Source organism: Podarcis filfolensis (genome assembly GCF_964270895.1).
Source record: "Podarcis filfolensis genome assembly, chromosome: 1".
In the NCBI taxonomy this organism is placed as follows: domain Eukaryota; kingdom Metazoa; phylum Chordata; class Lepidosauria; order Squamata; family Lacertidae; genus Podarcis; species Podarcis filfolensis.
In genome coordinates, this window is record NC_139604.1 from 94,935,829 (window position 1) to 94,949,354 (window position 13,526).

Genomic DNA, 13,526 nt, shown 5'->3' on the forward strand with positions numbered 1-13,526 from the left:
TGATATTGTCTTATTTCTAGTTTGCGGGGGGTGGGGGGCTTAAAAGAGAATTTGTGTTTTTTAAAACCAAGCAGTGCTTAAATTTTATGAAATAAAATATAAATGTGACATTTAAATTTCTGTCCTGTCACCCATAAAATGTTCAACATTTATATGCAGATTATTACTAAACTTTATCTACGTGTCTCCTTATATTGGAAGGTCTCAAGGAAACTTACATAGAAAAGGAAGAAATATTAAAAACCATACATCAATTATAACTAGTGATCACACTAAACATCCCCCAAGTACATATTTCCCACAAATGATCACTGTGACAGAACATTTTGTTGTATTTGCAAATAAAAAAATACAAGAAACAGTTAAAAATAATCCACTGAGTGAGAGACATACATCAACATTCAAATGCTTGGGTGTGTTAAAAAAAAGTCTCTGAGGAGGTTTGAGGCAAGCATAAAGGAAAGTATTACCACTGCGCCAATGGTACACCACAACTAAACATTTCTTGCCCTCTGAAACCCAACAGTTCTGTCTCTGCCCTCGGAAGAAGGTCTGAATGCAAATCCTGGAATTTGGTGTTGCACCTGAACTGATCTTAAGTCCTGCTCTGGTTATGCTTTGGGTGAAGGACTGTATCTCAGTGGTGAGGTATTTGCTTTGCATTCAGGTGGCCCCAGGGTTCAAGCCTCAGCATCTCCAGGTAGGGTTGGAAATATCAGGGTTGAAACCCTGGAAAGCCACTGCCAGTCAGTGTGGACTATACTGAGCTAGTGTCAGGGACTGTGCTGCGGAGGCTGCACTGAGGAGGAATTGGTGGGAGTCTCCCCCTCCTGCTGCTCCTGACCAGGAGCCCGAATCTTCCCAAGAGCAGTGGGACAGTATAGATTTGGAACGATGGTTTGCAGAGGGACATAGTTCAGAAGACAAAAGTTGGGAAGAAGTGGGTGGTGAACAGGAGGAGGAGAAGTGGGAGAGAGAGTTAACAGACTCTCTTTTGCTGGAAAGCATCCATCTGCTCAGCCCAAGGTCAAGGAGAGCAGAGAAGGTGGCAGCACAGAAAGCAAAGTGGTTGCGAGATCAGCATTGCAAGGTGCAGAAGTGACGTGGATGACGAGGGGGGAAGCAGGTGGAACCCTTAATTGGGAGCACCTTCATTCCTAGAAATGGATTCTTTGTTCTCTCGCTATGAGCATTAAAATTTCTAACTGGCAAGAGACTCCTTTTCATGCAACATGTGCCAGAATGTGGCTGTGGACAAATGCTGCCCACAGGAGAACCAATGCTGTATGAAGAATAAGCATCCACACCATCTCCAGGGTTCCTGAACCAGCAAGACGTGTGTACAAATCTCCTTTGCTGAATCACGGCAAGCAGAGCTGGTGCATCACAGCCTAAAGGCAGTTGGGGACATTTGATCCAATGTTCACCTTAACGTTACTTCCCTGCTACTTGAACCCATTGTTTTTTCCTCTTCTCTGTGATCCTGGTGAACGCCTACTCTTCCTTTTCCCACTGGCAACTCCTTCAAAACCTACTGCAATGATTTATGCAGCTTGTCTGCAACCAGTAAAGTAGTCTTGTGGTTACTGAACGCATAAATGACTTACCACAGCATCATAGAGAATGATGTAAACTTGATTGAGTTTATCTTCAGGTATCCCACAATGCAGAAGGATAGCTTTCAGTAAGGCAGTGTGATTCAAGAAGATGCTATAGTTTCTTTCCTAAGAAAGAGCAAAGTTTGGTGTTTATGCCCATTACCTTTTTAATGATAGCCAAATTTGAGTTTCCTTAAGTCAGCAAAAACAAGTTCACTAATCATTCAATCTCTTAATACAGTGGTACCTCGGGTTACATACGCTTCAGGTTACATACGCTTCAGGTTACAGACTCCGCTAACCCAGAAATAGTACCTCGGGTTAAGAACTTTGCTTCAGGATAAGAACAGAAATTGTGCTCTGGTGGCACGGCGGCAGCAGGAGGCCCCATTAGCTAAAGTGGTGCTTCAGGTTAAGAACAGTTTCAGGTTAAGAACGGACCTCCAGAACGAATTAAGTACTTAACCCGAGGTACCACTGTATATAGCATTGTGTCTTGCACAGCAGAACAGAACTGTACTTCAAACTTGGAGGAACTCGTTTGAAACTGCACTTAAGCCATGTTAGCTGTGTACAACTTGAAAACAGTGGTCAGGATCCAATGAACCATGAAACTTGTTCTCTGAGTCTAAGCAGGCTTAGATTCATTCATCTGTGACAGAAGCCTTCTCGCTCTACCCTGGCACTGCAAAAAGTGGTTTTGAAATAGAGTAGTTTGGAAAACAGCTTGGAAGATAGCATTGTGGTGTGAAGAGTGTGTGTCAGAAAACATCAAAAACTCTGTTCAGCTAATGCAACTTCACTGCATAAATCTAAGCAGTTCTTGGCATCCTAGCTAGTTATTTAAATTTTGTATTTAATTTATAAATATTTGTAGAATCATTAACATATAAGCTTCAGTAAATAAAAATGAAGGCTACGTTTATGCCATGCTGGATTGTGGCTGTGTTCTCGGCGTGATTTTCCAGTAATTTTAGCTGGTACAAGTTCCCTGCAGTTTCATAACATCTGCTTCTGCTCTGCAAATTTTTTTCTTAAAATGTTTTGAGATTTTTCAAAGGAAAGTATGTCAAAATCTTTGGGAAAATCCAACATTTTCTCCTTAATGTCTTGCTTACAGATACTAAACACATACACTCCATGATGAGAAGTCTGGCAAAGATGTGTTACAATTGGGTAGAGAGGCAAGAAAAACTAAACTGCATAAAACTTTGAAAGACTTCTGTAAGGCAAGCTATAAAATGGACCAAATTCATTCCTACTCTGCCCTAACATTAAGGGGATAAGTGCAGGAGGAGAAAGAGACTCTTTCTTTTAAACTAAACAAAAACTAAAACACTGTATGTTTTGGAAAAAAAGAAAACAGAGGAACACTTACCTGCAATACTGGAAACTCTTGGATTATTTCAGAAATTGTGTAGATTGCTTCTGCAATAGGTAGAAAACTGTTGCCAGCAGGAGTGATTATATCCAAAGCACATTCTAAGAGCTCTCTTGGATGACAGCGGTCTAATTTCCGAGGCCTGAAAACCCGCTCAATACAGTATCTGGGAGGGCGGGAGGAAAATGTGAATATTTTACATTTTAAAGCATTTTTATTTATTTTTAGTTATTTGACGTACTTATTACTATTTTGGGGGGAGGGGAAAAGCTCAACAATTTTGCGGGTGTCAGGAATTTTACTTTTTGAAATATAGCAACCCTAGGTTCCAAGGACAATTACAACACACACAAAAACCAGCAACGTACAATGTATCAACAGCAAACAATTAACACAGCCAATAAAATCATGTGCCGAGATCAACAATTACTGGACATTCCCAAAGGTCTGGACAAATAAATATGAAACTGCCTTTTACAGTGCTAAACATTATTGACTCATCTACCCCCATTCTGCTTGCAACAGTTGGCTGTGACTTGAGCCTTCTCCAGCGCTGCTACTCAAGATTCATTTGTAAATGGAAATGCCAGGGAATGGTACAAGATGCAAAGTGTGAACTATGGCCTCTCCTATATAGGTTAGATTTATTTTTAAAGGGACAAAAATTAGACAGGCAGGTACTATATTTGAAGAAAGAATGAAATAATTCCTGGGCCATGCCCTTACCTTTTCAAATTTGTAATGTTATTTCTAGCTACATATCTTGCAAAAGGAATCTGGAGGGGAAAATGTAAAATGCAGATTGTAAATTAAAAAATAATCGTATCAAACGAAAGTAGTTGAAATGATTTTGCAGTGAACATGGTACTTAATGAAATAGAGAAAATCAGGCTTCTTATCATTATAGGACTTCAGAAATGATTTCCATTAATTGTCAAAAGTTCATGTTAATTCCAAATAGGCAATGCTAGTGCAAGTTTGCCACCAAAATTTCCAGTAGGTTCATCTATCATTCTAATTTGTGTGGTTTCAGATTTTGTGAAATTCTTCCAGTAATCAATATTTTATAGCTAAATGAACAGAATAACCCTTTGAAATTGTTGCTAGTTTAATCCTGTAAATGAGCATTTTATTTTTAGCAGAATTGGCCGGAACTATGACATGAATAAATAAGGAGGTAAAAAGGAACAGGCACGTCAGAGCACCTTTTCAATTGCAGCTAATAAAATTCTTTAAAACACTTCCTCCAATCAGACTGCACAATCATTTACTATTATTTTACTATACTGTAGTGACAAAAATACTAAACAAAGCTAATTTGTCACACTGGGAATGTGTTGTTGACTACGTAAAGACAATTCTGAGTTAATCTGCCTTTTATAAACGCTAGAAATAGTTTCCTTAATGTGTCAGGTTTCCGCATGAGAGAATATTTTAAGAGGGAAGGGAGAGTGGTTGCAAAGTAGTAAGGTCTTATAGGAATTCAGCTGCATGGAAGACCACCCTACAATGCCAACATCAATGTCTGAATCAGCCCTCATCGTCAATGAAGGAAAGTTGGTAAAGAGGCTGGGCAGAAACTCTATAAGATCACTTAACTCCACACTATACTCACCCTGAGATCATAAGGAAGCATCACCAGCATCCCACTGTGATCCATTAAATATGAAGCTTCATTGTGTTCATACAGTTTTCTGTTCCTAGGCATAAGCAAGGGGGTGTGCAGCTTGATAGCTCCTGTTCAAAAATGGTTGAAAGTGTCTAATTTCTCCACCACAAACAGGGAACTAACAGACAATTTTAGAAAGCCAATGCACTCTATGTAACATTCCTTTTTTTCTTAATAAGAAAGCTGTATGTTCATGACTGGCTGGTCAAGACTCTGTAAGAGATATTGGACCTACCCCTGTAATAGGTGCAGAGAAGAAAGAGGACTCTCTCATTGCTAAAAGACTGAATTGCTGCTGTAGTTTTGGTGACCACTTAAATTCTCTTTGCATAGAATTCACACGTACTTTTTCTTGTGAAAACCTTACTGGAATAAACTGGAGCATTATGGGTTCCTGGGCAGAGTCCATTAATTTCAATAGAGATCATCCTGGAAAATTGTGCCCATGAATGCTACCTGACGTAAGAAAATTTAGAATATGTGCCGAATCTTATTTGGCAGAATAAGCCTGCCAAATCGTGCTCTGTTGTAGGGGAATTAAAATTACCACAGCAGCCCACAACAGACAGTATTTTTGGACTGGCTCTGGAAAGGTGAACAGTTTGATGTTCAATTATTTGCCTTCAGTTTATTCAATTACTCAAACAATTTTTAAAGATAGAAGCAAAAACTAAAAAGGCAAAATCTTTGAGCTGATCAATGTCTCTGTAATCCACCGGCCCCACTTTTTTTGAGAGAGAAAAAATAGTTCCCTACCCCAATTTACATATAAAAAAATTCAAGAACCAATAGTGTAAACATACATACCATGTCTTTTAAAGATTCGGCTGACTGTCTCACATACATGTTGCTGAATCTTGATTGACTGCACTGAAAAACTGCCCTGGAATCAAGAATGATAATGATGCATAAGGAATTCTGAACACTGGAAACATCCAAAGTACAAGCCACCTCAAATCAGAACAGCCATACTGTCACACCATGAGAAAGCAATATGGATGTTATACTCAGCAAAGAGTCTAACATTAGTTTTAACTAGCAGATCATTTCATTGAATATTGGCCCCTTTGCACTCTGTTGGGTGTTTTTTTATACTAATAATTTAAAGATTAAACATTACAGTATTCCTGGAAATATGATGGCTCTCTCAGAAACATGCCTCAGAATTTCTGTCCTATGTGAGGCTCCAGGATTAAAAAGGAGAGAATCCAGATAGTTTAAAAAACAAAAACAGGCCCTAGGACTAGGACATAAAGGGAAAATGCAACAGAGGTGTCAGAACAGTGCCATTTGCTAAAAACGCTGCTAAAAATAATGTCTCCCCTGCAACACCTGTTTTTCACATTTCTAGTCATGTAGAAAGGTATTAAATTGGGAGCAGGAGTCTTTATGCCCTCATGCCTTAACAGTATTTTACATCTATAAATAAAAATAAGAGCGGCATTGGAGACAGGGCACAAAAAGCTTTTGCAAATGTTTTGTGCCTCCTTTTCCATGTAGCCTGGTAAAAGGAAAAGAACATGAACTGCTTGTTCTGTGCTTTCGGCATAAGAAGGGGACATAGTGACATCTTTAATGCCAACGTTCGAAGCACTACTACTGCAACTTAGTTTTATATGGCACATTATCAAGTGTTGAAAATGCTTGATTCCCATAAGCTTTGTTCCTAGCAAGAGTAGAAAGCATGACGTTTTCACCAATTTGCCCGAGCTGCTATTGTTCCATAGGTACCCTCCTAAACCTTCAGAAACATCTTTATAGGAGGCTGCCGTGGGAAGGAAAAGTTGGGAAAGTCTCAGATCTTAAGTTCCAAGCAATTCTCTGTTACCTGCTATGCAGATAAGTTGATCTGCTCATTAGAAATGTAAATCTACGTACAACCATCACTGGTGCGAGGCATTTGGGGGCACAGTCAGGAGTAGGGCAGTTATTTGCCCATATCATCATCTAGTATCTGCATAGGTGGACATGCATAACCTTATGTGAGATATCAAGCAAAAGTATTCAGTTCTGGATGAGTGTGACATCTGAAGACATTCATATAAACTGGACTGCAGCATCTCCTGGCCCTAGCCTAACAAAGGAGTAAATTGTAAGACCTCAGATTTCAACAGCAGCTGTGGCTTATTTATTTATTTATTTATTTGATTGATTGATTGATTGATTGATTGATTGATTACTCCTGCAGGGTACTAGTCATTAAATTTAAAGCAAACCTTGAGAATGTCACTGTCATAGGTGTAATCAATTGCAGGAGAGATGCGCTGTGAAAATATCTGACCCATCATTGTCCGGTAAGCTTTCCCATCCACATTTGCTAAAGTATGATGAAGCACTTCGTGAAGTTCAGACTCTTCCATCTGAGGTGGAGGAAGGTGTTCACTTTTTAACAACTCCATAGCAGTTGGTCTTTTGGAAGGATCATGGTTCAACAGCCAAGCAATAACCAATTTCTAAAAAATGAAGCAAAAATATATAGTCCTGTTTTGTTTGTTTTTAAAAAATATTATTGCTCTTTTTAGTTGCATCGTCCCAACACCACACTTAACGTAAATAACTGTAACGTCAGTATTCCACAAGTGGCATAACTTCCAGAGTAAAACATAAATTAATCTTTTGGAGCCATTCTAATGAGCTCTGCAGGCTTAACACTTCAGTGTCAGTAGTTTACTTCCCCTTTGTATAATTTATTTTCCTTTGTCTCTAGTGCTATATTGTAATTGCTTGGGCATGCACCGGTGTGAAACAAAGAGGGTAAGATTATGATTAAACTTTGAGAACACAGAACACAGCAATTGAAAAAGGTTTATGAATACCTGTTTTGCATTCTTCGCTTCATCAAAGTCTTCTGGAAATTCAATAGAAGGCTGGGAAATAAAGCAGAGTAGAATCAAACATGAAGAAAGTTGCAAAAGATGTGCTTCCCCAAAACCAGAATTTTTTTGCATTCAGAACAATATAATTTAAAGATTGCAAGTACTTCAGTCAAATGTCCAAGTGCATATTTCCAGGGTTTTAACAGCTGAGGGATGCCACTCAAAACTGAGTTTTCATTGTTGGCAAACCAGTCACACCAGCAATTCTGCCAGATGGCGGTGTAGATTCTACAGCTATTTATTTGTACCACTGCACAGCAAACATAGATCCCACATGTAAACATAGATCCGACAGCAAACATAGATCCCACAGGGCAGACACTGGCTCATTATGCATTGCATCAGGCAAGGTAAAGGTAAAGGGGACCCCTGACCATTAGGTCTAGTCGTGGCTGACTCTGGGGTTGCGGCGCTCATCTCGCTTTATTGGCCAAGGGAGCCGGCGTACAGCTTCCGGGTCATGTGGCCAGCATGACTAAGCCACTTCTGGCGAACCAGAGCAGCACCCAGAAACGCCATTTACCTTCCTGCCGGAGCGGTACCTATTTATCTACTTGCACTTTGACGTGCTTTTGAACTGCTAGGTTGGCAGGAGCAGGGACCGAGCAACGGGAGCTCACCCCATTGCGGGAATCTGAACTGCCGACCTTCTGATCGGCAAGTCCTAGGCTCTGTGGTTTAACCCACAGCGCCACCTGCGTCCCCATTGCATCAGGTACTTGTCTATTAATGTGCAATACCACTGCAAATACTTTCCCTTCATGCTTTTTACAAGTAAAAGTAAGAGCAGTAGAGTTCTCCTCCCACCCCAGGCAACGTTGAAGGTAGCAGCCCCCTTTCTTATCACAAACAATTTTTGCAGCAGGTCTAATGTATTTTACTTAACACAGCAGAAAATAAAATCTATGCTCTATAGAGACTTTGTATAGGCTTAGTGGGTGGAGGGACATGATTAAAAACTAATAATCTCTGGAAAAAGTCAACAGGAAGTTCTGGTCTAGATATTTATTTTAAAAAATATATTTGCATTAAGTTCTGGAACTAGAGTTTTACAATGGGTTTAATGCTGGATCCAGAGAGAAATCTGTACGTGACATAAGCAACAAGTCATGTTTGACAGGTTATTATGAAGCTTTCATACGTACAAGCCTTAGCTGACTAAGAACAAAGATCCTTTCTGATGCAGTCGTCAATGGATGGTAAGACATCTCAAAGAATATTATGCCCAAACTGAAGAGGTCCACTTTCTAGTAGAAAAAGATTGAAAGTATAAGTAAGTGTAGTTGCAAAGAGGGAAATAATACATCGCTGCCCATTCCCCTGAGTTTACAACCATTCTAATAAGGCTAAGCATGGAGCCACAATCTGCTCGCTTTACCTTACTGCAGACCCATTCCTTTTGGGGGACCTTACTGAGACTGTTTTCTGACGTAACATTCAAGCAACATTTTGTAACTGAATTTGATTTAGATAAGGAGAGCAGAATCTTAAGATCTCCATGTGCTAAAGGAAGGCACATCTACAAATTATTTCAGTCTCTCTCTCTCTCTCTCTCTCTCTCTCTCTCTCTCTCTCTCTGTGTGTGTGTGTGTGTGTGTGTACTGCCAATCCTATCTCTCCTTGCTGGGCTCCCCTGTCATAATGGGCAAAGGAACTTCAGTGCTTATGGAGGGAGGACAGGAATTTCAGCATCGAAAACTTTCAGCAGCAGACAGGCACCCTACGCACAGTAAGATCTCTACATTCAACTCACGAGACCGGGATCAAAAAAGCCCTCATACCTAACTCAGTTTCCAAAGGGACTTTTACCTGATTGTAAGTAGATTTAGTACTTCCTTGGACCTCCGGGCTCACATAAAGAGCGGTGCCAACCATTCCTGTTAAGTTACCTATTAAGGACAACACTTAGTTATCTACTGCGCTGCAGAAGCACTGTCAAAGTCAAGAAAAATCTAGGCATTTCATTGTATTTTCTTTAAATGGAGAAGTCGGTTGTTGTTTTTAAATTATTTGTCCGAATAGTGGTATTAGTCCAACTTTTTAGCAATCCTGTAATTACCATCTCTCTTACAGTACATTACAAGCAATTAATGTTTGGTACAAATAATTTGCTTATACCTACCAGAAGGATCACTTTTCGCCAAACCATCCTCTCCTTCTCCTTGCCTTGTGTCTGCCTGAAAAAGAAACCCCAGAAAATCTGAATTGTATGCCTCCCCAGATTGTTGGATGGTTCAGAACTGTAGATATTCCAAAATCTATGCAACAGACCCAAGTACTAGATTCAAATCTCTTCTCAGTTATAAAACTCACAGGGCCAGTATGTACAGGATAGCGCTAACTCAGAAGGATTGATAATGTGAAGGTACAATGTACAGAGCTCTGAGTGCCTTAAAAGAACAGTAGGATTAAAATGTATTACATACTACTGAAGTGACAAAGTACAAAGAGACAGTGCAGTGAAAAACCACAATTATCTTCTATCAAAAAGAGGCTATTCCACACTGTGCATACAAACAAAAACTAATATGCAGCCTCTTTTACGTAGCAATAATTATTTTTCAAGATGGCTTATATTATACATTTTTATAGTTCAACTTTTAAAAAAGCACCTACTACATATGCTGGGTGATCTGTTGCCAAACCAAAATCACCAATTTTCACATGGTCTTCAGAATCTAAAAAAATGTTGACAGGTTTCAGATCTCGGTGAATCATTCCCTTTTAATAAAACAAAACAGAGTTTGATATGAGAGAATTGGTATATATATGGATCACATATCAATATATACGGTACGGGCCCAAGATACCTAAGAAACTGTATATTTCTATACACGTCTTCCTGCTGATTAAAATTTGCAGAGGGGACTTCTCTCTGCATCCCAACAGTGGTCGGAAGTGCAATTTGTTGGGAAGTTGGAGAAAGCTATGTCCCACTGAAGCCAAGTGGAGCTTCTCAGTGAATGATGCAATTTTATGCATGTTTATTCAGAAACAACTCCCACTATGTTCAGTGGGAGTTACTTTCAGGTAAGTGTGTATAGGACCATTGCTTAAGTTAGCTGCATCAACTCAAATCAATAGGAAAGTTAGTCATGATTTACTTCCCAAGTACAGTGGTACCTCGGTTTACGAACAGCCCTGTTAACGAACTATTCAGTTTATGAACTCCGCAAAACCAGAAGTAGTGTTCCGGTTAGCGAACTTTACCTTGGTCTATGAATGGAAGCTGAACGGTGGAAGGGCACCGGCGGTGGGAGGTCTCATTAGGGAAAGTGCACCTCGGTTTAAGAATGGATTTGGTTTAAGAATGGACTTCAGGAACAGATTAAGTTCTTAACCGATGTACCACTGTACTGGTATAGGATTGCAATTTAAGTTTAGGTTCCACTGATTTCAAGGGGAACTAAATGCAACTAACTTAAATCCAGATCCAATCTTTAAATATCCTACATGTTCCTACTTCATGGAGGAGTTTTTTTTAAGTTTCTCTAAGAATTTGCTATTGCTCCTAAGAAGGCAATGCTAAACATACAAACTTAAAGGGGCTTTCCTTGCTGAAAACATCTCTTTTTGAAAGGATACCCTTAGCTCTAATTAAAACACAATTGAATGAGGTACTCATTACAGTCATACCTCGGGTTGAAGTAGCTTCAGGATAAGTATTTTTGGGTTGCGCGCTGCAGCGACCCGGAAGTAATGGAGCGTGTTACTTCCGGGTTTTGCCGCTCGCGCATGCGCAGATGGTCAAAATGACGTCATGCACATGCATGGAAGCAGAGAATCACGACCCGTGCAAGCGCAGACAGCGTTTGCTTCTGGATGCAAACGGGGCTCTGGAACGGATCCCGTTCGCATCCAGAGGTACCACTGTACTTAGAAAACTCCTAACAATCAATCAAGTCTCTTGTAACTAATGAAAAATATGTGCACATCAAATAGGACAGGGACGTCCAACTCCCAATAGACTGCGATCTATTCACAGTATAAAAAAACTGGCAATGATCTACTCACTGTCGTAAAAGGACTGGCAGTGATCTTCCCAAAGTTGTGGAGTATTTTTTTAGGAAGCCAAAGTTGTGGAGCTTTTTTTAGTAAGCCAAAGTTGGGGTTGTTTTGGTTGTTTCTGCTTTTTTTGCTTTTTCGTAAGGAGATCACTGACCAGCCAGAGATCAACCAGGATCTATCAGGAACACCCTGCAATCTACCAGTAGATCGCGATCTACCTGTTGGACATCACTGAAATTGTTCGTATTGTAGAAGAACCAGTGTGGACCAGTGGGTAGACCAGTGGGTTGTACTACAACTCCCAGCAGCCCCTGACTGCCTGGTGAGGGATAATTGGAGCTATAGTCTAGCAACATATGGAAGGTATCAGGTTGGCGAAGGTTGTGAGATTCCTTCTCTCTCTCCCATCTCTACAGTTTATTGTGGAAGATAAAGATCTATGCAGCTCTAAGCACTCTGGAGAATGGGCAGGGTAAAAGTGGATTAAACAAAAACAAATAGGAATACAAGCCCAATTATTTTAACTGATTGAATTTGGCATGAACGTGGCTCACCTTTTCATGGATATAAGCTAATCCATCCAGAATTTCCCGGAAAAATCTCCAGAGGCGATTGGTATCTTCATATAGGCCTTGGTCAATGGTATCCCGCAAAGTGCTCTTTTCACAATATTCCATCTTCAGATATAAGATGAAGAAACAGTTGAAAAACAGGAAGCCACATTCACTTCATGGTTATGCTTAGCACTGAACACATTTCTTACTATATCACTGTGATGGTATTAGCATATATAAACATTTACTGTTGAAGTTTGTAGCCTACCCTTTTGATGAACATGTGTGATTTTAATAAACACTACTAACCGGCTACACTTCATATGTACTGTGCTTGAACCCTAAATACAACGAGCTTTTGTGATAGGGTGAAATAGAAATCTAAGCCAAACAGTTTTCTTTTCAGAGTCATTCAAAAATCACCACCACCAAATAAATGCTGGATACAAAAAAAGCCAACCCCTGTGAATTCATCCCTCCTCACCAAGGAACTAAGATAAGTAGGGGAAGTAGGGCGTGGGAATCATTTGCACATTCATAGTAAACCATTAACTATGATCTACCTGTGATGTACAAATGCTGCCTTAGGCAGCATTAAAATGCAGTCTTCTACAACATAGTCTAAGAGTTTCTAACCTGAATGTACAGATGGTGAACAGTCTGAATCGCTGATGTTTCATCCTCCTCACTGTGACTATTTTTCCCTTTGTAGCCTTCATCCTGTGTCAGATAAACACAAGAGTAGAATGCAAGCAAACAGAGATTCTCCATATATCTAGCGATATTCACAAACCAGGTGAATGCTTGTACTTTTTAAAACCACAGTGGTTTTTATGTGCCAAATCAAATTGCACTGTTTCCATTTTCACTTGGATTGAATTTTATTTTTCTTGACATAAAGCGTTGGCTTGAGCCCCCACCACATCACCGCATTTTACTTGCATGTACGGCCACATGAGCCTGTATGCTAATACCTATGCCTGCTTGTAGGATCACTTAACATAAGACTGGGGCAGGGGCACTGGATTCATAATATTAACAGTATGTACAAATCTACCCTCAACCATGCAAACCTATCATCCTGAGATCTGGACCATTAGCCTGTCAAATGTTTTACCTTCATAACTGGAGCATGCTGCCATGTAAAACACAATACTAAGGAAACACTCTTAAGTTTAAACACCAATAAAAACTATGGTGCAAAAATGCTGGACTCATTATTAAAGGTAAAGGTAAAGGGACCCCTGACCATTAGGTCTAGTCGTGACCGACTTTGGGGTTGCGGCGCTCATCTCGCTTTACTGGCCGAGGGAGCCGGCGTACAGCTTCCGGGTCATGTAGCCAGCATGACTAAACCGCTTCTGGCGAACCAGAGCAGTGCACAGAAACGCCATTTACCTTCCCACCAGAGCGGTACCTATTTATCTAATTGCACTTTGA

General features: G+C 40.0%; 1 protein-coding gene across 1 annotated transcript in view; it reads right to left on the bottom strand.

Annotated features, from left to right (window-relative positions):
- Positions 1–13,526, bottom strand: part of EIF2AK4 (eukaryotic translation initiation factor 2 alpha kinase 4) — a 46,462-nt gene that overhangs the window by 8,946 nt on the left and 23,990 nt on the right. Inside the window, exons 14-26 of the mRNA XM_083609959.1 lie at positions 12,723–12,806; positions 12,087–12,209; positions 10,141–10,245; positions 9,647–9,701; positions 9,334–9,413; positions 8,670–8,771; positions 7,465–7,515; positions 6,865–7,101; positions 5,456–5,531; positions 4,595–4,716; positions 3,706–3,755; positions 2,977–3,145; positions 1,608–1,724 (exon numbers count right to left, since the gene is read on the bottom strand). Coding sequence (XP_083466085.1) covers positions 1,608–1,724; positions 2,977–3,145; positions 3,706–3,755; positions 4,595–4,716; positions 5,456–5,531; positions 6,865–7,101; positions 7,465–7,515; positions 8,670–8,771; positions 9,334–9,413; positions 9,647–9,701; positions 10,141–10,245; positions 12,087–12,209; positions 12,723–12,806 — 1,371 coding nt within the window. The remainder of the gene's footprint in view (positions 1–1,607; positions 1,725–2,976; positions 3,146–3,705; positions 3,756–4,594; positions 4,717–5,455; positions 5,532–6,864; positions 7,102–7,464; positions 7,516–8,669; positions 8,772–9,333; positions 9,414–9,646; positions 9,702–10,140; positions 10,246–12,086; positions 12,210–12,722; positions 12,807–13,526) is intronic.